The 22,709-nt window shown below is 41.0% G+C and overlaps 1 protein-coding gene across 1 annotated transcript in view; it reads left to right on the plus strand.

The window, feature by feature from the left end:
* The window catches only part of WDFY4 (WDFY family member 4), a 149,186-nt gene that overhangs the window by 73,089 nt on the left and 53,388 nt on the right, over nucleotides 1-22,709 (plus strand). The window contains exons 40-44 of the mRNA XM_069796554.1: nucleotides 7,789-7,866; nucleotides 8,782-8,985; nucleotides 9,808-9,859; nucleotides 11,176-11,342; nucleotides 21,888-22,036. Of these exons, the coding sequence (XP_069652655.1) occupies nucleotides 7,789-7,866; nucleotides 8,782-8,985; nucleotides 9,808-9,859; nucleotides 11,176-11,342; nucleotides 21,888-22,036 (650 nt within the window). The remainder of the gene's footprint in view (nucleotides 1-7,788; nucleotides 7,867-8,781; nucleotides 8,986-9,807; nucleotides 9,860-11,175; nucleotides 11,343-21,887; nucleotides 22,037-22,709) is intronic.

Consider the following 22,709-nt stretch of genomic DNA (forward strand, 5'->3'; position numbering starts at 1 on the left):
AAGTTGCTAACCTGTGCTGAAGTCTGTGACCGTTCATTTCTTGCTGTTCTCATCCTTGCTAGCCAAATTAAAGGTAAAGCTTGGTTGTGCCTGTGTTCCATTCATGCTTTCTGCTGCAGAGTATTCTGTAGAGTCCAGGATTGTTCTACAGGCACTAAAAAACTCCAGAAGTAATCTTGTCACCTTTAAATGCATGTCATTTTAGGAAAACTGATAATTTTGGGGGTCAGGGAAGAGATGTTTCTTTGTATTCTGTACTCTGAGCTCTAAGCATATGCTAATTTTTACAGAATTCTTTCATCAGCTAAAGGATTAGAGATGCACATTTTTCTTAAATAAAAGCTATGATTCAAACGTAATCAGAAAACGCCAGTGCATGAGGCTTTCAGATAAATGCATTGAGATACTATGTAATAAAGCCCTAAGTTACATACACCTGTAGGACTTCACAGAAAATCACCATTTTAAATAGAAATAGGAAAATGGTGAGTAAGAACAAGTGAAGGCAAGAAGAGACTCCATTGCTATTCCCCATAATGCCGAAGTCTGGCCACCTTTCACTAGAGGTAAAAGCTAATACCTCTGCTGTAACAGGATGGAAACTGAACCCTCAAGAGGTTGAGTGAATTATCCCAAAGTCACAGAACTCATCCTCAGAGATAGGATTAAAGAACAAACATGTCACACCTCCCATTGAGCTTTTTTGCTGTTAGGAGACAAGTTATCTGTTCTCCCAGGAATTCATCTCTTCAGTAGTATCATCTGTTGGAGTGTGTGTGTATGCACACATATATACATACATATATATAGTTGCTATAGAAGTAAAGCTGCTTCTGTGCTGCCTGAGTTTAGCTGATAAATACAGTGTGGAAGTCTCATCACATGTACACCATACTTTGGTTTTATCCTCTTGAAACTCACCCCCATGTGTGGGTACATTTATGATGCACTGAAATATGGAGGTTTTTCTCATTAAGTTTGCTATTCCCCAACCAACTGGTGATGCCAGGAATCCATCCATGATCTTAGGAGCAGTTGGCACTGTGCATTAGCCTCCTAGCGGGTTGAGGCACGAAGCTTCCATGCAACACTTAACTGCTGGAACTACAGTCTGTTGAAAAGCTAAATGAATTTTGGCAAAGCAACAATAAAATCCACATGGCAATAACAATTTTGTGATTCAAAAGAGCCTGCAAACAACCCTCAGCATGGAGAGTGTATGCGAAGGACTAAGATAAACTGATCTTTAATCTGCTAAGAAAAACATTATCTGCCTTAGCCTAATGCTTGTTACCTGGTGACTAATGAAACAATTTTTCCTCTTATGAAACGAACCTATTCGCTTCCTAGTGCATAGTCAATTACCTGAAAAGTAGTCTTGTCACAAGATGGGTGGCTTATTGTTTGCACAGGGTAGCAGTATACCCGGTCTCTGATTCACCCTGTTAGATTTAGTAGCAATAGTAGACTTGGAGATGTTATGCACTTTGTCCCTGTATCTGAATGCAACAGGGCTGGTGAATTGGAGAATTCACCTAGCTCTAGTAATTTACTATAACATTCAGATTCTTCTCTGTAAAACTGCCATGCTAGCTGTAATCCTATCCTCTGCTTGTGAGGCTGTTGAAGAAGGGATTGATTTATTCTCTGTGATTTAGCAGGAAAGGACCAGAAGCATTGGGCTCTAATTGTTCATGTCAGGAAGGGAAATTTTGGTTAGATGTGTGGAAAAGGGAGGCGCATGTGAACTGAAGTGGACATGAGAAGATGGTTTTCACACCTCAGAAGAGTTTATGCTCAAAATTTAACTGCTGACAATCTGGCTCTGTAGCTATTTAAGTCATAGTGGTTCAGGAATTTTCCGTTAAAAAGATTATTGGCTTTAGATGGTGACTGAGAAAATCAGTCACTTTTGTGAGAAAGTGTCTCCTTCCTGACTAAGTCACAGCATCAGTGACAGGAGATCCACTCTGGTTAGGGCATGCAGTCCAGAGGACAGAGCTGGGATATGGGGCTGCCAAGAGGAGTAATGCTGCACCACAGGTGGATGCCATTTAATGTTGTGCTCCTGGGAAATATATACTTAAGTAAAACTGAACTATTTGCTCTTTATAAAATGGCATTTCCTTAGTGTTCCATTTCATAAAAAATGCAGCTTTTCTGTTTTATTCAAGGTGGGAAGAGTGTATCATGTTAGTATCATGTCATATTTTTCATTCTAATGATGATAATTTCCTGTTTTGCTCTTTATCACCCATAGAGGTTTTAAGCATGTTTAATTGCCATTTTTAAGGTACAAGTGCTGCATATGTATTATCTGTATGTTTGTACCTTAAATGCTTGGATTAAAGGCAAATCTTCCCCCTTCAGTAGCAGACAACCTGTATATAAATTTGTGAAGTATATGCCTAAGCACATCCTGAAACACAGTGATTTATTGAATCATGGTCATCAAATCTGTTTCTGCCATGCACATACTCTTTGCCACTGTCACATATGCTATTTACATGCAGTTTCTTGTGTCTCTAAGAGCTCCTTACCTGCTGTTATATTCTATGTCCATAGAATTCTTTCTAAAAGCCTAGTGATTGCTTGAATAGCTGTAATTAGGTCAAAAAACCTTCCATGTAGAATTGTGAAAGCCCAAGTTAGAGAAATATGGTATGTGGACTCTTCCTGTGATGTAAGATCTACTATCTGGTAAATCAGCTATATTAGAATACTATCTGGCACTGGGAACATAAGAGTAGAAGTGATTTCCAAATTGGTTCATCAAATTGTTTCCCCCTCCCACTACTGCATGCTGTCACCATATACATCCTCTTTGTGGGCTTATCAGGCTGTTTCAAATTAAATCAGGTTGGGTTTGCCCCATCACCAATCCCCCTTCCTTGCAACCAAGTCATAGTGGCAGGATGTTCCAGAAACTCACTTGTTTTTGTTTCCCCATCTGTAAGCTGAAGACTTTGACCTCTGTCATGAAGAACTCTTGAGTTGTACTGGTGAAAAGTACTATACAAGAGTATATATTTTTGTTATAGCTGTGATGCTATATGAATGCTCTTACTGTGTGTGCTTCTATATTTTAAATATTTCTTCTGCTTGGAAGAGCAAAGTAGTAGGCTAATATCACCAATTCTAGTCCTCACTAACAGATGACTAAAATACATGCTTCAGAACAACTACGTGGGTATTCTCGCTATCATCCATGGGACTATTCACTTGATACAGTGAGGGATCTGGATATTTGGGCTTCCCTTTTGGCCTTTCAAAGTCCAAAAATATTTTGTCTTGAAGTTTATTTTTATTTATTAAGAGTTTTGGCACATACTTTTGTGTGCATGTGTGTTCTGTAATACAACACATAGCCTTTAATTCCCCAAGAAAACCTCAAAGTGCAGCGCTCCAATGACATAATGTTTCTTTAGGAAAGAACTGTGGCATATGTGGCATCTGTATCATGCAATATGAGGTTATTATGGCAAGCCTGAATATTTATGGGGTGCAGGAGTACTAAGTGATATATATATATAAAAATAATTAAAAAATCAGACATAAAAAATTCCAGAGCTCAGTAGAGAATTGTTAACTTAGAAGTCACACCTCAGCCTTTTTTTTTTCTTTTTTTTTTTCTTTTCTTTTCAACTGTTTCTTATTACAAGCAGCCTTTCAATTGCTTTAGTTGAAAGAAATTATAGAAAATCCACTCTCTGGGTTTTTTTTGGCATGCTAATTTGTCTGTTTGCCAGCATTTTTCTCCTTGCTGGTTTTACCTTTCCCCAGTGCTAATCATTTTCTCTCCTATTTGCCTCAGGTCTCCATGCAGTAAGAGGAGAAACAGGTTTTGATTCTGTGGTTCATTTTTTTTTAATAGGGAAATAGCTTGTAAATTCCATCACCTTTTCAAGCTCTAAATATTGGCTGGGGAACCTGAGGCAGCAAAACAACCTGATTCTACTTAGAATGTGATTGTCTAAGGCTGCAAAGTAGAGAAGGCTGTATAAAAAAGACTTAAAGCATGGTATCATACTCAGATTTTTAGGCCAGGATGGGTCAATATGGCCTGTTAGTCTGCTCTTCCCTAGAATGCGAGTCATATTTCTTGCATTTACACCTGCTTTTCAGCATATGAAACTCAAACTTTATATTATGTTACGCAATATTAACAATTATCAAAGCTGGCATATTGTTTTTGATCAAGATAGAGATTACACTGTGGCTCTGTTGTATTTAATCTACTGCATAAGGAGTTGCCATTTTAAAGGATAACTACCTACAATTTTTAATGGAAACTCCTTATTTGTTAGAAACTTGTTTGCACTGGTTGTTCATTAAGCATTACAGTGTAATTGTTCTGACTGAACACTTAATAAATAATAGCCTAGTCTATATTCTTCATGTTTATTTGATATATTTTCCAGGTTTTGTTTTTGTTTGTTGGTTTGTTTTGCAGGTTGGGGTTTTTTTTGTTGTTTTTTGTTTGTTTGTGTGTGTTTGTTTGTTTGTTTGTTTGTTTTTCCAGTCACAGTGATCTCCAATTTTGTAACTGTTCATTTCATTTTACAACCAGATGGTTTTCCTATGGGGATCATCATCAGGGACATGTTCATCTGGTTGAAAATGGCTAGCTATAGCTCATTTGGAAGCCAAAGTGGTTAGTCTTCAGTTCACCAGACGCGGCTAGCAGAATTTGTCTTTCTTAGGACTCTTCATATGTTTTGAAAGCTAGGAGCTGGGTCAGTGAAGTCAGTGAGAATCTTTGCAATGTGGGCTTTGACCTTAGGGCTCTGATCGGTGACCATGAGTGAAATAACAGACTATGAGCTACTTTGAAACAGCTGCCAGTAAAGCACTGACTCTGCTTGAATAGCCTGTGGGTATCTGAAGTGGTTGTTAATACTTGGAGGAATTGGTTGTCTATTCTGAATGGCTTTTACCCTATGTCCACATAGAGCTGGGATCTCAGCTCTTCTCCTGTACTGGGCCTGGCTCAACAGCACAGAGATGCTGTTGCTTTCTAGGTCAGCCTTTATGGGAGTTTTATATGAATTATGGAATAGTTTTGTGAGGCCGCAACTGTGATTACAGGTTTAATGATGCTTTAAACAAACAAAAATGTAATGACTTCCATCAGTGTAAAACAGGAGCTTCCTGCAGGGAAACACCAATAAATGTGACTTCGCGGCAGGGGTACAGACCTGGCTGGCAGCCAGCAGTAATCGGCACACCACATAGACCTTGTGTGTTAACTTAATTATAGCACAGTGCAAGCAGCAGCTAGATAGTTTGCTGTGAGGAATCACTGCCAGCATGGCACAGAGTCCATGCATTTAAAAGTCACCCATCTGATCCATGGCTTTAGGTAGTGAGAGGCTGGGACTTTCACAGCCAGTTTAGCCTTGTGCTGTGACTCACAGCAATCTCACCTTTGTCAGGGAAGCTCGGGTGAGCATGAGAGCCTTCGAGTGGCACTGGGGGCACTTTAACCTCTCCTGTATAATTTCTGATGAGCTTCTGCCTTCTCTGCCACCTCTAATCCTCAGGAACATATCAAAGGAACAGATACTTCTGCTACTCTCTGTAATGCCGTTAATGATCAGCCACTCTGATTCCTTTTTTTTTCTTTTTTTTTTTTTTTTTTCTTTTCCCACTTCATGGCTTTGGTATACCTTTTGTAAATTCCTGGAAAGGGTAAGCAATCTTATTTTAACTTCAAAATCATGTTCAAGTAAGCCTGCATCCTTCCTACAAATTTGGCTGGCACATGGAATAGATATTTACAGTTTATTTGGATACTGTGATTTTGGAGATTCTCTTTCTTTCAGTAGTGATTAGGAGCATCATCCCGAGTCAGATCCCTATGTGCTGTACCATTAACTTCAGGGAAAAAAAGTTGCTCTTTAAGAGAGCTTTTGGGTTGGAAAATTTTAAAGCAAGTATGCCCAGAAGATCAGACATGGCATCATGTAGTTGTAATAGGGTAGTTAGAATCTTTTTCCAGGAAATACACTGTCAAACAGGAGACTGTTGGTAAGAAGGCTGTGATAATGAATTCTTCCCAGTAGCTACTTGCCAGCAGTCACACAAAGAGACACTGAGCAAGGAAAGAAATAGATGGAGCAGCTACCCTTGTGTTTGCATAGGAAAGTCTGAGTTACAAGACTGTAGAACAGTCCCTTGAGCATTGGACAACATTTTTAAAGCAGAGTCCTGTGCTGGTTCTTCAGTTGCCTTGATGCAATAAGATAAAACAAGCCAGTAGCTTACTCAGCAGCTATTCAGTGCTTCAGCTATACACGCAGCCTTTCCATATGCTTTGTGTCTCTCATCAGGCAAAAAAATGTCATGAGAACAAATACTTTATTTCAAGTCTCTTTGGGACCCAGAATTTCATAGATGGCTAGGAGAAATCGGGGAACAAACTTAGCATTTTCAAAGCTGGAAGCTTGTCTTTGATTAAAGTTTAACAGGGGAATTTCAGGAATTAGTATGATAGTGAAAATCTTGGGTTGTATTTTGTTGTTATTTGCATGATGCTAGTTTCGCACCTGAGGTATTCCACTGAGTTTAATAATGTTTCTGCTGACCTTTTCAAAAGGGAGGCTCAGATAGGAAGCACTGTTTGAAATTCTCCAGTTTGTGTTCTGTATAGGTCTTGGCTATGTGAACCCTGTGACCCCAAAACCTGTGGGTTTTGATGGAGTAGATAAGAAGAGAATGAAACCCATTTAATTTCCCTACTCCCTGAGTTTAAGGATCCCACCACACTGGAGGACTGTTAGTCTGTGTAACTCTGAGGTTAGTATTTTAGTCTCTGTTTTGTGGTTGGAGACGTAGTGGTTTAGGGCAATTGCATGTCTTGCTTCAGCACATAACAGTCTGTTTGCAGAGTGGGGAATGCAGCTCATAATCTCTTGACAGCAGTTCATCAGTCTTGTACTTGCACAGAGACCCTTAGCTTGAGAAGTTTATTCCAATAAAACAGCAGATGAAATGTATGACTGTTAATACAGGTTCACTGTTCTGTGAGTCTAGTGCATTCTGGAAGGAAAGGAAAGGTGGCCAGAAAGTTCTGTCAGACTGCTTTGGAATACATGTATTTCCAGAAACACTTGAGTAGCACTGGGGTTTAGGGCATGTCTGTGCTGTGTAGTGGAGCAGAGACGGTTATTATGGGTATTGTCTTGCACTAGCACCGCTCTGCAAGTTTCCAGTTCTAGAGGTAGCTCAGATATCTCTGCATCAGAATCCCATTAAATAGTGTGTTTATACTCCAAGTCACTTGTTGCCAGAGGACTTAGGGTCCTAAATCTCAAAAATGTTTTTGGAAGCAGTTAGCTTCCTGTCTGTAAAAAGGGGATATGGACCGTTCCTTTGTTTGCACTTTCTGTTTATGCAACAAGGAGCAGGTGTATTGTTACGGATCCCTACCTCAGTTGAGGTCTCTACAACAGAAGATTGTCTTATGCTACTTGCAGTACTAACTAATTCAGCTCCAAAAGGAGGAGCCTTAAATTTTATTTGCTGTTTTCTTTCTCCTCCTGAGTAGTTCCACTAATGACCGTTGTTAAGATCATGAATATGTTTATCTTCCTGGTGTAAGTGTGCAACTTGCTCTCAAATCATTGCCTCATCACTATCCTGTCTGGAGAGCCATCAAACTTGCAGACAAAGGTCATATTCCCCAATTATTCTTCTAAAAGACAGAGCAACTAATGCCTGCTTCTGCTTCTCACAGAGTTTACACCTGCAGTGCCTTGCTGTAATGTGTTCTGATGTTTCTTCTAGGGATTTGTGTCATGTATGGAACAGTACCGAAGAATTGGGCAGGAGCTGTATGCCTCTTTGTACAAGAACCATGTACAGGTAAAGAACAGGAATATTGTGCAACAGCTTTCTGTTGTTGAAAGGATGCTCTTGGACTACCCTGAGAAATGTGGCATTTCAGAAGTGAGATGAGTAGTATGCCCAAAGAAACGCTGAGAGTTAATGAGTCAATACTCTGTTCCTGACATCACCCATGAAGTGTGATATAGCATCACTCACCAGATTCTTCACTTTATCTTTAAGAGCCTTTTTTCTTTTGTTTAAATGAATTATTCCACTCCTACAGTGGCAAAAATGAAAGTGAGGACTTTGACCTTTTTTCTCAGCAGCCAGTAAAATTTTTCAACAGGTCTCAAGCTCGTAGCCAGTAAAATCTCACAGGTATGTTTTTGTTTCAGGATTGGCCATCAGAGACCAACAAGCTTTTCATTCTTTGAAATTCTCACCTCTTCTCTCCTTTAAATCGATATTTTAGTGTACCCCAACTCCCTGCACACACCTCCTAAGCAGAAATAATTAAATTTATGCCATTCTTGGAGGGAGCACAGTACACTTCTGACTGACACTTTCAGACTGTGTTTTCAGCGAGCGTGGTTGTTGCCATTTGAGACAAACATTCACCAGAAAAAAACTGGAGTGAATAAAACCTGTGATGCTGTTCTCCTGACTCACTGCTTTTGAGTTGGAAATCTAATGAAAGCAGCCATTTTCAAGGAGGTTGAAGGTTGTAACATGCTTGTATTTGTCACTGTATCTTAGTTTGACTAGTTGTATCTCCCACAGCATACTTTCAGTGGTCAGTTGGACCTGTGTTTGCTGGGTTTGCAGTGCTCCCTCTGCAGGGGTCCCATCTGGTAGGTTGGGTAGATCCCTCTGAATCACTGGGGTGGTGCCACTGCTAGGTAGGAGGACGGAAGTGTGCAAAAGGTGGCACAAAGTGGTTCTGTCCCACAGATGTTGCAGTGTGGTTACAGCAAAGCAGCCAAGGACTGGATGATACTTGAGGAGCAACTTTTCTACAGAAGAGGCCTGTGGAGATATGCAGCACGATCCTTAGAGCCACGATGGATTCTTGATTGTTATGAAGGGCCTTCGCGAATGAGGAGGAGGATTCAACGTGTGAACACCCGAGTGGCAACTATGCGAATGAAGAGTGAGGTAGAAAGCTTTTGCAGGAGGTGCACAATTTCTGTAGCAGTTGCTAGTGACTTTATACTCACCTCTTTCCTCTGGTTCTCATCACCTGATTCATCAGCACGCTGTGCCACGCATAAAGAACCCACTGAATGGGTCTGGTTTTGAGAGAGTAAGAGGAGTTGCAATGTGTTTAGCAGCAACAGAATGATTTTCCCTCTTTTCTGGTATAAGATCTCCCCAGAAAGATGAGATTATAACCCAACCATACTTTTCTGCTTGTAGTATCTCATGAGTATAGCTCTTCCCAATGTATGCAACAGAGCCCACTTAGAAGGCTGCACTGTTCTGTTAGTCTTATGCTTGTCAGGGCTGCTAGAACTGGTGGATGATCAAAAGGGGAATTAGACTGGTTTGAACTAAGCATTGAAGTGTATATGTGTGTATTTACAACTGTCTACCTCTGTAGTGTCTAAGTGCCAAATCCTATCAACCAAAGCTGAAGCACTTTAGTATATCAGGAGGTTCCCATCTCTAGGACATTTTCAGCCTTTATGTGAAGCTTGGATTCTGGTAGTTTTCTGTAGGCTGGGTGGTATGTTTTTTATCCTATAACTGGCCTCATGCAGGGTCGTCTTTGAAAAGACAGTAGTCCTTTTGGTTAATTGTTGACATTTGTTCCTACATTATATTGTTCCTTTGGGTCCTTTCAAATGAGTTTATTTGAATTTCCAAGGCATTTATTTGCAATGTAGTTCTAAATCTGTGTTTTTCTCTGCAACAATATTCTGAGTTATGTTTACCTGTCTGCATATTCCACTCTAGTCATACCTAGTCTCTTTTCAGGTTCTCCTAGCAAACAGAAATGAAACAACACCCCCTGCTGAAGTAAATCCAGGTAACCTTTTAGGCCTAAATTACATCATCAAGAGGGTGGACACAAACAGCCAAAGAGAACTGGAGTTAAGTGTATGGAGTTCCAGGTCAGAATTTCATCTAGTGAAAAAAACTTATTGTCAGTGCTCTGGGCTAAAAAGTCACTGGGAAAAGTCTGGGAAAAGACTGATGCAATTGTTAGAGGTGGTACATAAATTGTCTTTAGAATTTGTTGCTCTCTTGTTGCCACCAGAAAGATCTGAAAGCAAAAAAGCTGTCTTGAAATGAAAGCTTTGGGCATTCTTGGGCACCTGGAAAGCTCCTAACTGCTTAAACTCAGAAGGAAAAATGCAGACTCTCCCCCTGCTTTTAGTAGACACTCCAGTTCTGCCTCTGAAATAGTATTTAAAACCAGGTGATAGATGGCTATTACCACTTGGTAATGGGAATTGTAACTTTCTGAGAATGTGGACAAAATAATGGAAAGTGGAAGGAAATCATCAAGAATATTAACATTTCAAACTGGTTTTCAACATTCAGAATAGAACCAGATTTTTCAAAATATGATCATTATGTCAACATTTTTCATTTTCCAAGGCCAAGTTTTCTGTTATGTGAGACAGTAAAAGAAGAGGGGAGGGGGGATGAAGTATGGTATAGAAGTCAATAGTTTTTCAGAGGGGGGTGGAAACATTGAGAAAGAACTGTAGTTTGGCAATGTCAACCAAGTCTAAGGCTGTGGATTTCAACCATCTGTATGGCTGCTCCAGGTCAAGCTTCTAGTGTACACTGTTGGAAATAGGCAGTATTGTCGGGGGTTTTTTAATGTGATAGGGCCTAGCAAACAAGTGAGAGTGGAGCTTGTTGTTCTAGACTCCAAACAAGACTGAAGTACTACACAGTTTCTGCATGAAAGTGGTTAGTCTACCTCAATAAGAAGGCTGATCATGCCTTCCCTAACTGTGTGAACTGCGTGAATTTGCAAAACTTGGGACACAGCAAGATATGAGTGGATTGTCACTCCTTGGGTTCTCTTAAGATCCTGCTCAGTTCATGTCCCCAGAAGACTACCATTTTCAGTTTTTCCTAATTTCCTAATGTTCAGTGATTGTAGGAATTTAGTTTGAATTATGACTGAGTCCAGCTACCTGTATTTAGTTCCCTGAACTAAGCATCTTTCCTTAGCACTCACAGATTTTACTTCTCTCTTGCCTGTTTTTTGCAGATAAATAATGTTATTTCCCAAGGTAGAACAGATTGGGTGAAAGTCTAAATTGCAAATGCTTTTGGTGTCATTCGGCTGCCACTAAAACTGCAATCTCTTTTATACTGATATAGGAGAGCTGAGGTTAAATGGAGCAGAAAGGGAGATGGATAAGAAGGGATTGGATTGCAACCAGCTAACGTTCTTCCCTGCACTACACGAAAGTTTCCATTCAGAAGACTTCTTGGAACTGTGTGTGGAGAGACAAATTATACTGCAGGAGTTTGCAGAGAGTGAAAAGGTAGGAAAGATGAGCTAGAAAATTTTCTCGGGGGGATGGCATTTTAGAAGGTGAACTGTATTTGGAGGTCTATCTGTTCCTTTCAGTTTGGGGTTCAGGTGGATTCTGGCTACAGTAAACATCATCACTATTTGTTTCCTTAGAGCAGCTGAAATTTTCCAGCCTCTGTATGAACTCCTATATAGACTTATTCTTGAAGAACATTTAACATTAACTCTTTGAAGTAACAGAAAAAAAAATGGGGCATGTGACGAAGGTATTCTTGTACCTGTGAGACAGTATTGTCTGAATTTGCCTAAGACATGGCAAATTATGAGACTCTGAGAATCCTGTCCTGCTTCCCCACCTTTACTCATGCTCAGAGCAGTGCCTGGATCAAATTTATTTATTACTTCTGGAAAAATGTGCCAATTTTGTACAGGTTGTTAGTTCAGTGATGTTTAAATCTCTTCCTGATGAATACCAGAAAACATTTCCTCCTCCCTTTGCATGCCTTTTTCCTCTCTGCTTCCCCATGACTACTGAACAGATTGTTCCCTCTAATGCCATAGACACTTTCCCTGCTTCCTGTTTGATGTTTCCATTGTGTGTCATCTAGTCAAAACAGTGCTGTTCCTTCTTTGCTCTTGTACTGGACTAGATGGCCCTTCTCCCAGGTTTCTTCCCAGCATAAGGAAGAGGCAGGTTCAGGAACACTGAGGGAGGACATGAGCTGGGGAGTAAATGGGGGTGACTCTGTTAGGGGGATGGTAACTTTGGTCTGGTGTTCTCATTTAATCCCTTGGCTCAAAAGCCAGCAACCTGCCCTTTGCTCTCAGCATAGTCCCCACAAGGGTGATTCCAAATCAAATCCTTGATGTTGGATATGCACTGCATATAGCCATTTTCTGCAGGACTACGAGAGATTTTGTCATGAGTAGTAGACCTGGCCTCATTCTCTGATCTTTTGAAGTCTACCTGTTTCTTCCAGTTGCATCATTCCCCCTGTTGGCCCAAGTGTTAGCAACCCATAGTGGAAGCCAAGGGTCAGACTTGGAGTATTTAAACTCAGCCATCAGAGTGCTGTGATAGTTGTATATAGATACAGAAATAATTATTTTATTTTTGTGTCTCAATACCATCACCAAATTTTCTTGATGCTTTGCCAGTGGCCAAGGGTCACATTTGTGCTCTCTAACATGATGGCTTCCTCATGCTATTAGAGCTGTTGGTACACTGTCTATAATTCATTTCCCTGCCCCTCCTCCTTTTCTCCTCTCCCCCCAAACCTCTCCCCAGGAGAAGGAGACAGGCATGAAAATGTGAGGCATGTTTTCTGTGAGCTGATCTCATTTTGAGCCTTCAGGCTGTTTGTCTCTTCTCCATGTAACTCCACAGGAAGCCGTCAGAAACGCCAGGCATGTTTTTTTCCAGCAGCAGTCACTGTGTTGCTGAGCTGACAGAAGTATTAAAAAAAGCAGTAGGGGGTGACATTAGCTGTCCTGCGCTCACTTAGTGCGCTGCGGTCCTGCCTTGTAAATGGCTGCCTTGTGAGCTGTTTGCACTTTAAGCAGGCAACTGGAACCATCTTACCTACTGCACTGCACAGAAAAGACATTGGGATGCTTTGGCAGATACTAGGTTGATTTCTGGAGCACAGGGATAGCCCTTGTCTGGAAAGTGATTGTTGTTTTATAATGTCACCCAGTGCTATTTTTTTGCATTACCGTTAAACAGACACCTTTGTATGTATTCAGATATGAGAGATGGCTTTTTGCAGAAGCAGCAGATCAAATGCTATTGACATTGTCTGTTGGTTCAGAGTCTGTTCTTCAGCAAGTTAAATCAGGAGAATATGGGTGCAGATGGGGTATTGTTATGCTAATATCATCAGTCTTTTGTTTTATCTTACTTGAAAAGTAGAATAGAAAACATTTCTAGGCATTCCTGTGAAAATAATTTTAAGTATTTCAACAAGGTAAGTTTACCACTTGGACTGCAAGAGAAAGGGACTATAAAGGAGAAAGCAAATCAATATAGTTTAAGTATAGGCTAAAGGAAGCTACTGAGTGGTTAGTCCCTGAGGGAGGGGAGACTAATTGTATGAGGGAGCAGTCATGCTCTGTGTGTTTGAACAGCACCCAGACCATGCAAAGTCCAGCCTTTAGATATGTCCTTTTTTGTCACTTTTTTTATGCAAAAAACTACCCACAGAGGAATGCATTTCCCAGATTTCAAAGTCAAACACTCTGAATTTAGGAAATGCCAGAAAACAAGAAATTAATGCCACATCTGTGCAATTACAGCCCTTAATGACATAATCACTTGCTGATTTTACCGTAAGACTATCTATTCTGCTTTACCAGTACATAGACTGGAAGGTATGTCCATCCAAATCCATACCTTTAAAGTAGTATTTAGTTGTATTGATCATAAGTCTGTCTCTTCCAGCCAGGATCCTTGTAATACATATAATTGCATGTTCTGTGTTCTGTAGCAAGCAGGAATGCTGTAGATTCCAGTCATCTTCCTTACACAGTGTTAATTTGTTACTGGAATATGTCCATCCTCAGCAGGCTCTATGAAAAGAATAGTATTTAATCCTGTAGTTACACGGTAACATAATGCATTCACAAAGGTGCTGAATTCAGGCTGACTTTTGAGGGTTTGACTTTGCAATCATAATAATGCTTTCTTAAATTTTGTGTGACATTCCCAAAGCTTGAAAATGGAGGCCTCTATCAGACCTCCCAAGAATAGCAGGCCAATGGCAGGATTGCTGAAAATTACAGGTATCACACTGTCATCTGCTGGAGAAAACACCTTTAGAGCCTTTCAGGCCTTTATAATAGCTTCTGCCAAGTGGCAGCTGGAGGGGATAGTAGGAGTATGTTTGATCCTGGATATGGACCTGTCCTGTAGAGGGAGGAGGTTGCAAAGGAAACACAAATCTCCTCCACCGTGTGTCCCAGCCCTTCCTTTGGGAGGGAGAGCGTGTTGTGGTGAGCACATTTTCTTTCCTGATTATTTGAAGTTTAGCCTCAGCTGTTGTGACCCTCTTAGCTGCCCCTGAATTCCTGCTGTGTTTGAGCTATCTACCCCGTTCTCCTCACCTATATAGTACAGCCTCCAATTCTCAGGATTCTTGATCTCATCCTATTTCACTTGCCCAGAGAGTCCTAGTCTCTCCTCTACAGTCACCCTACTCTAGATGTAGTGTCATTTCTAGTTATATGAAGCTCCTTGCTGTTCTTTCCCTGTTTCTTTCTATATTCTGCACCAGTTTTCCCTAGTCCTCAACAGCTTTCAGTGATCTGCTAGATGCAGACTGAAAAGCCAAAAACCTTGTATGCAGTGTTGGTGAAATGCAAGATACAGAGGGCCATTGTTGTGTTTTGTCTCTGTGGAGGTACATAAAGAAGTGGGTGTTCAGAGGAGTTGTAGATGTTTGTGGCTCACCCACACACTCAGAGTCTGGGCACAAGGGATGGAGGGTCAGGGTAGTTGTTTGCAGACTAAAGCAGAATGGTGGGCTGGTAGCTGAGGTATTTTGTTGCTTCACATCCTCCCTTACAGATGGCCCCAGCAGGGACCACTTGTGAAAGCTGGGCAAAAGGACTGCTCTTGGTGTGCTTGGGACAAATGTGACTTTGAAGTCAAAGTTGGGAGTTGAGTCACCTTATTGCTGAATGTTTGGAACTGGTGCTGTAGTTACAGTAGTGTAAAGAAGTATCTATGTGTATATGCCCAAAGCAGCACAAGGTGTTTGTTTTTTCCTGCACACAAGTTGATGTGTGTAATTCACTAGACGAATATATCAGTCTGCAGGTGCAGATTTACAGGTGCTGCTGTCAGGCTTGTCCTCATAGAAGTTACTGAACTGTCATACTCTGGCTGTTTGGTTATACATTTTGCTGAGGCTCTGTTAAGATTATAATGTGCACAGTGAAGATTATATTTTGCATGTATCTTTAGTATACTGAGACTGTACACATTACAGGCATGGAAGGACAGGTTATATGTGATGTGGGTGATGTTACACAACATGTGCTGCTGCAGAATTTTGCAAGAGAAATGCAAATAGGAACTTGTCCTGAACTGATCTATCAACTTGCCTACCAAAAGCCAGAGCCAACCCTTTAAATAACTCTGGTTTTACCAGCAGAGACAGGGAGATTGCATTCCTTATCTGCAACCTGAGTCCCAACTGCAAGATTGCTCCCCTGATCTTTACAAGCCTAAAGTAGTCCTACCAGGTTGTTAATGTGCAGTTAGCATGTAATAGATGAAGAAAATGTTGGAAGGCTTGGGGAATGGTTTTGGTGTAGAAATTGTGACTTTTGGGGAAAAGTAAACCTCTGTTTGCCAGCAAGTCATTCAAGATGGTAAGAAATCCAAGCAGCTGGGGTAAAGAATCTGAAGTTAACAAGAGGGCATGGCCTAGCAGAAATCTGGGCACAATGCCTTTCCTTGAAGGAGGGGCTGGAGAGAGCACAGGAGATGCCAAGAACAATAGCAGAAGGGACTAGCATAAATCAGAGGGAGTGGGATCCATGGTTGGGAGAAAAGAGCTGATTAAAGAACAGGCTCAACTGAAAGAGGAAACAGCTATAAAGGTCAGCATCTAGGACCTGCAGAATGGTGCGGCAGCTCTGCATCCACTTGTGGACCCAATGTTTTTAGGGGCATTGCACATACCTCACAGCTATGAATAGAATAGAATAATTTCAGTTGGAAGGGACCTACAGTGATCATTAAGTCCAACTACCTGACCACTTCAGGGCTGACCAAAAGTTAAAAGCATGTTATTAAGGACACTGTCCAAATGCCTCTTAAACACTGACAGGCTTAGTGCAGCAACCATCTCTCTAGGAAGCCTGTTCCAGCGTTTGACCACCCTCTCGGCAAAGAAATACTTCCTCATGTCCAGTCTAAGCCTCCCCTGGCACAGCTCTAAACCATTCCCATGCGTCCTATCACTGGATACCAGGGAGAAGAGATCAGCACCTCCCTCTCCACTTCCCTTCCTCAAGAAGCTGTAGAGAGCAAAATGCAAAACATCAAGGCACGCTGTTTTCATGGGAGCACTGTTACACTTCATGCCAGTGCAAGGCTGCAACAGTAGAGAACTTTACATGTGCAGATGTACAGTGGGAACAAGGGACTAGCTGTTGTGGTCAAAGCAGAAGGCTGGGAAACCAGGTCCTTGGCACAAGCCCCTTCCCCAGCCCATGTTCCTCCACCCCTACCCCAGCTCAGTGAACAACTTTGCTACTAGGTGCAAAGGACAGGGTCTGACTCATGCTGTAAGTGTCACAAAAAACCCAGAGCATCTTTAGCTGGATCTCTGCTCTTCTGGACATGCTCCTTTACCATACTACTTTGTGCTCCATGGATACCTTCTAGTATTCTCTCTTCATATCTGGTTCTGGGGTGGGGGTTTTTTAGTGTTTGCCTTGATGAAAAAAGTCTTTCAATTGCAAGGCTGTAGCTTCTCCCTGGATCTCTGCAGAGCTCCTGACAAACTCCAGGGCCCTGACTGACACCTCAAGCAAGCGCAGCTGATCCCCTAACAGTTGCTTTCCATAGAATGGTGCAGCAGGGAAAGGAGCAGGCAGACTTTGCTGTGGTTAATCCTGAGAGACTCATGGGAGCAGTTGGAAGGGCATGAACTTGAGTGAACTGACCTAAGGGGAAATTTAAGGGCTTATATTAGTTTTTGGCAGCTTTTTCTTTTTGAGAGGAGCCTGGAGTGAGACAGAGATGTCTGGGTGTGCAAGAGGTATAAGCACAATCCTATTAGAACTGTCTTCCAGATGCTATCACCAGCTAAGGGATGCCAGCTTCTCAGGCTGGTGATGGGCCAGGACAGATGGCAGCTTTCATCACAGAAAGCAGGGACAAAGAGCAGTCCCAGTGCCCACAACCACGTACAAGACAAGAGCCTCCTGCCACCATTGCTTTCTCCCAAATATCTGATATTTTTTCCTTGCAGCATTTGAGAAGTTGTTAAAACCTGAGAAGTGCATGCAGAAGAAACACCTTCCACAAGGGGTTTTGTTCCAGTGGAGTAAGGGAGGGAGGGTGAGTGGAGGCTAGCTGCAAAAAAGGAATGTGTCCTCGGTCTTCTAAGGCAAAGTTGTGACAACAAGGCTTTCTTTCTAGTGATTGCAATGGTTTCACTCAAGTCTGAGCAGAAGAAATTTGATCCAATATTTTTAACAGTTCAGATGTGAACAAACTTGAGCCTAGAGCCCCTACCACTAAAGACTAGGTCAAGCAGATTTAGTTTCCTTTGGTCATTGAGCAGCTGGAAAGAATGAAGCAACCTGTCATGTATTCTTAAGTTGTGATTAATGAGACACATGTGTGATGGCTTCAAAGTAAGATGAGACTTCAACAACAAACAAACTAACAATCATTGCAGGAGAAATGTCTTGTGAGTGGCACAGAGAGGTGGACCTGTGTTGCTCTCACTCACCATGATAACACGTATGTTTCCCTAGCAAAAATTGTGAAGGCAGTGTATTTGATTTCATGCACTCCCAGTAATTTTAAACTCTGTGGCCTTAAATAACATTGGCCCTAGTTTACTGACATGTCATTTGTAGCTGATGCACCCTGGGATTCCTCAATACACAACAGAAAGGGCAGAAATAGTGTGTGACTACAGGTTTCATCTCTGTGATTCCTGACACAGTGCTACCTGAATGTGTTGCTTTTATGTGTATTGTGTAAAGTTTTTGTAGCTTTTGCTGAGCAAGTGATCAGAGACAGCTGTGAGTGTTTACAGGGAAACATGAGATGTGACAATGAGGAGGAAGGGGCTTCAGGAAGTCCCTAAGCCACTGGCTGCTGAGAAGGTATATGAAGATCAAGAATCACTCCATACCTAGCACGTTTCTTATGCTCTTTCCATAAGCTTCTATTATTAAGATGCAGGATAGTTGTTTAGATGAACCACTGAACTGACTTGGAGTAGCCATTCTTTTGTCCTTATTCTGTAAACATGCTGTGCTCAGGAGATTGTGTGGCATGGGTAAGTGTGTTCCAGTAACATGGTTTTGTGACTTCAATTTCCTTGCATTGTATTTTTCCCTGGAGGGACCATGCTAATGCTGCTAGAGTCTGCAGGAATAGATGGCTAACCTCTTCCAGTGTTTTTGAAAAACTGTGTAGACTCTTTGCATCTTCAGGCATGTAATTCCTTTGGAAATCTGGCTCTTGAACTCAAGAGCAGATATGCTTTTTTGGCTATTTGCTTAATGCAACTAGAACATTTACAAAGAGCTCTTCTGAAAAACAAGAAAAAGAAAAAAACCACACCTTTAGCTTTAATTTCCTTGTACATCTGAATGAACAGAGCAATCAAGAGATGCAGGGCTTTGGGCAATACCTTAGAAGGTAATTATTCAATTATTTTATGTCATGTTTGCTTCATTGATTAATGATTCTAGTGGCTGGTGAACTGGATTCTGTTCTATTTTGACAGAAAAGGAAAGGTTTTATTTAATCTATGATAATTTCAGGCTGCTTTGTGTTTCAATGCAAGACCGTAGGTACAAGACTGTCCTGGTGGGGGTTCTGTAGTACACCTCTTTGTCAGATCTTTATTACCCACCCGGAATAAAATGAGCCCTGCTTTCCCAATTGGAACAGCTGACTCAGCCCAAGGGCTCTAGTATTCCTAACAGTGCAAATGTGTTTAATTCTGTTGGGGGATATGACATCAAATTGAAGAAATGGATTTGGCACTGGTGACTGTTACTGGTTGGGTAGTACAGAAGACAGAATGTACTGGGGCTTAGAGTTTAGGGTTTGAGAAAGAGAGGTACACGGTCTCTCCCCTCTCAAGGCCTGCTAACGTGCCGGTCCTGCCTTAGGTGGAGTAACAAAGTGATTATTTGTGCCAGACCATATTAGTGATTGTGACCAGGCCCCCTTCACAATCCATGTGCCTCCCAAAACCACACACATGATCTCTGGCACATGGGCAGGGTTTGCTGAGGTGGATTTCTTAGAAGTCTGGATTTCAACTTTGTGTCCATTTAGCTATTTTACACAACTGCCTGATGTTTCAATATTCAGTTACCTTCCTTTTGGGAAGAAGTGATCTTTGTGCTATTTAATTACTTCAGGAAACCCTGTGGTTTGCTAATGTGAGCAGAATTCCCCAGTATTCTCAGTGCAAGCATACATGCCTCTAACCATGTAATGGTACAGATATACACAGGCAGTCTAGTTCAGAGAGTTCTGTGGTTGGCATATCCCCACAGAGACAGGCATTCCTGTGGGATCGGCAGGAGAGGTGATGGAAAAACGCTAGCTTCCTCTTAGAAATAATTTAGAGGGGAAAGAAAAAGAGATTGAAGGGATTTTAATGAAAAATTACCCACAGAAATCTTTCAGGGTTGTTTTTTTTTTTGTTTTCAGTCTGGGTTTAAAAAACATTCTGTGCCTACTATGTGACTTTAAAATGAAACCCCCTATTTTGCTGGTAAAATAATTGCTTTTCAGTAAAAAAAAAAAAAAAAAAAAAAAAAATTAAATGTAGAAAAAAGATTTTATTTCAATTATTTATGAATTTATTATTTATGTTATGCTGGCATCCAAGACTGAAAGCTTGTGTAGCAGTGTGGGTCTGTTTCAGCTGACCTGAGTTAGCCTATGTGTATTTTGAGATAGAGGCAAGGAAGGTTGTAGATTTGATTCCAGAAATTGTGTGGTAAGAACAAAGGCAAAAAAGCAAAGGAGAACCATACCTACTAGACATACGACTGTGTAGACTTTACATGATCCAGTAGAACCGATGCTATTTCTGGTTCATTTTTGCATGCATAAAATATAATACAGGACCCTTGTTCTTATGAAGTTTGGTAGAGGTAAGATCATTGAGATTTTAAAAGAAAAAACAGACTTTGTCATACATCTCATACTTCTCAATCAGTTCTCTCAAGAACATTGCACTAGATTTCTGAACCAGCAAACTTTGTTATGTAATTGCCTCTCAGATCTAATCCCTCTGTATGCAGCCCTCTGGTCCTTGGAGCTTCAGACGGACTCAGCTTACAAAATTTTACACGAATTTCTGGCTTGTAGGTAGTTCAGGATTGTCTTGTTTTGCAGGGGGAGCTCAATAGTGAGCAGTTTTCTTAGTATGTAAGGTAGTGTTAGTGCTTTAAAATTTTGGAAGCATTGGTGTTTGTTGTAGTATGAAAATTTGAAGGGATCTTTGCAAATAGAGGGTGCTTCATCTGAGACTGGGCTTATAGGCTGATGCTTAGGTCCTACCTCCTTCCCTGGGAATGTAGGATATACTGGTTCAAAGTTCTGGTCCAAACTGGGCACAGCAGTGGGTTGACCTTGATCCTCCCAGTTGACTGCACTAACCAGTGGACTGCTCTTTTGGAGCTGAGTATATATAGAAGAGCGAATCGACAGACAAGAAAAATTAGGAACTTCATGCCTCTAAACATTAGGGAAATTCTTTACAAAGAATTACTGCTTGATTTAAAATCAGAACTTTAAGTTTCCTGCAGCCCACACAATTTTCCAGATTGTTGGGCTTTTCTGGTCTCTATATTGGTCCGTTTCCTTTCTATACCATCGCTCAGACATTGAAACTGTTCCAGAAAAAAGGCTTTTTCTTCTTTATCAAATCTGGTCAATTCCCAAGAAAATTTTCTATGAACTGACATATATGACTGAAGAACTACTTTGTTGAAAAATTCCCAATGCTTCTAAACTGTGGGTTAGAAATTCCTCTATTTTAAGGGCCAAGTTAATTTGCTCAGGAGAAAGAAAAAGAAAGTGAGTCTTAGGATGCCAAGGGAGGTTTTTTAAACTATTCCAGAATGTTTAACTAAATCTTTAAGACAACTAGAATCATAGATTCATATATTTTGATTAGCCTTCTGTATAATATAGGATGTAAAAGTGCCAGTGCAAGTTTTATGTTACTGAGATTTCAATCCTTTGTATGCTGATCCAGCTGACCATGGTGAGATAGATACCTAGAATATTAGATCCTTTCCTCCCTCCTTGCTCCCTGGGATCCCTTTGTAGGATATTTTCAAGTATGTATTTCACTGGGATCTAAATAAAAGTATTTGCCTTTCACTGTATTCTAAATATACATATATTTATTACATGCCACTGTTTTTCTGATTTGATGCTGTGTAAGTCAATTCCTTCCTCAGGGCTTCAACCCCCTGCCTGTGTAGTAAGTACTGCTGTCTAACAAAGTTTTGCAGTGATAACTCCTGTAACATTTGCAAGCTCTTCATTTTCTGTAGTGATGTTGCTAAACATAGCCACAGATAGATGAGGAAGTAACAGATTTACTGGGGGAAAAGAGCGTAAGACCCTCCCACTACTAGTACCACAGAGGCGGGCACTATCAGTCATATGGTGATTTTGTGGCTGCATCCCTATAGACCTGCTGATCAAGATGGCAGCTGTTTTGGTACAAATATATGTCGTTCTGAATCATTGGGTCTTGCTTCCTGCTGTCCCTGTCTCCTGTGTTACCCACTCCTGGCTTCATTATGCTTGCTTCCATACTAGGTCACATTCAAGTGCTCTGTGGCAGTTGTGCAGGGGCATGCGGCATTGGAAGGAGTGCTGCTTTTCGGCAAGGAGCACTTTTACATTTGTGAGTGCTTTGTGTTATCTCCTCTAGAAGAAGTCTACTGTACACGTCACTGCTTGTCCAGGTGAGTCATTCTTTCCTCCCAAAGATCTGCTTGGTTAACTTCAGTATTGACACATGAATACCTAGAACTTTCACAGACTTTGAGGGAATTTCAAGAAGGATATTAGCACAGCAAGAAGTTTCCCATTCTTTCTATCTATTCATGGAATTGTTTAACATAACTAACACAGGTGCTTATTCACAGGCTTTGGAGGTGCAACAAGAACTCCCAGCTCCAACAGATGGAGATGGTGGGCAGTCTAACACATTGCTGTTTTTCAATTCTTTTAAAGTGTTGTTAATGTTTCTTTCTGATTGGCTCCCATCTTTTATTCATATGGAACAGTCATTACAAGAGCCTTGAGCTTCATTGTCTTGTAAACTTTTTGTTTCTTTCTCCAAGACAGAATCATAATTAATATTTGGCACACTGCTATCATCTTTGACTCATGATTTATTGAGACTGATCAATATTGAAAATGAGCCTGTTAGACTTAGCTCTTTGCGCATACTGTGTGCTCATGTGCAAAGCCCAGTGGGACAGTGAGTAACTCAGTGGTTTTACTCCCTGACTGTCTGCTCTGCATCCGATTCTTACTAAGTCCAATATCAGTCAATCTGATCAGGTGACTTAAGGATCGATTGGACTGGGTCCAATAAAAGCTTAGGTTGTTTTTCTAAGGGATTTGCTATGG

Source organism: Haliaeetus albicilla, chromosome 11, assembly GCF_947461875.1.
Source record: "Haliaeetus albicilla chromosome 11, bHalAlb1.1, whole genome shotgun sequence".
In the NCBI taxonomy this organism is placed as follows: domain Eukaryota; kingdom Metazoa; phylum Chordata; class Aves; order Accipitriformes; family Accipitridae; genus Haliaeetus; species Haliaeetus albicilla.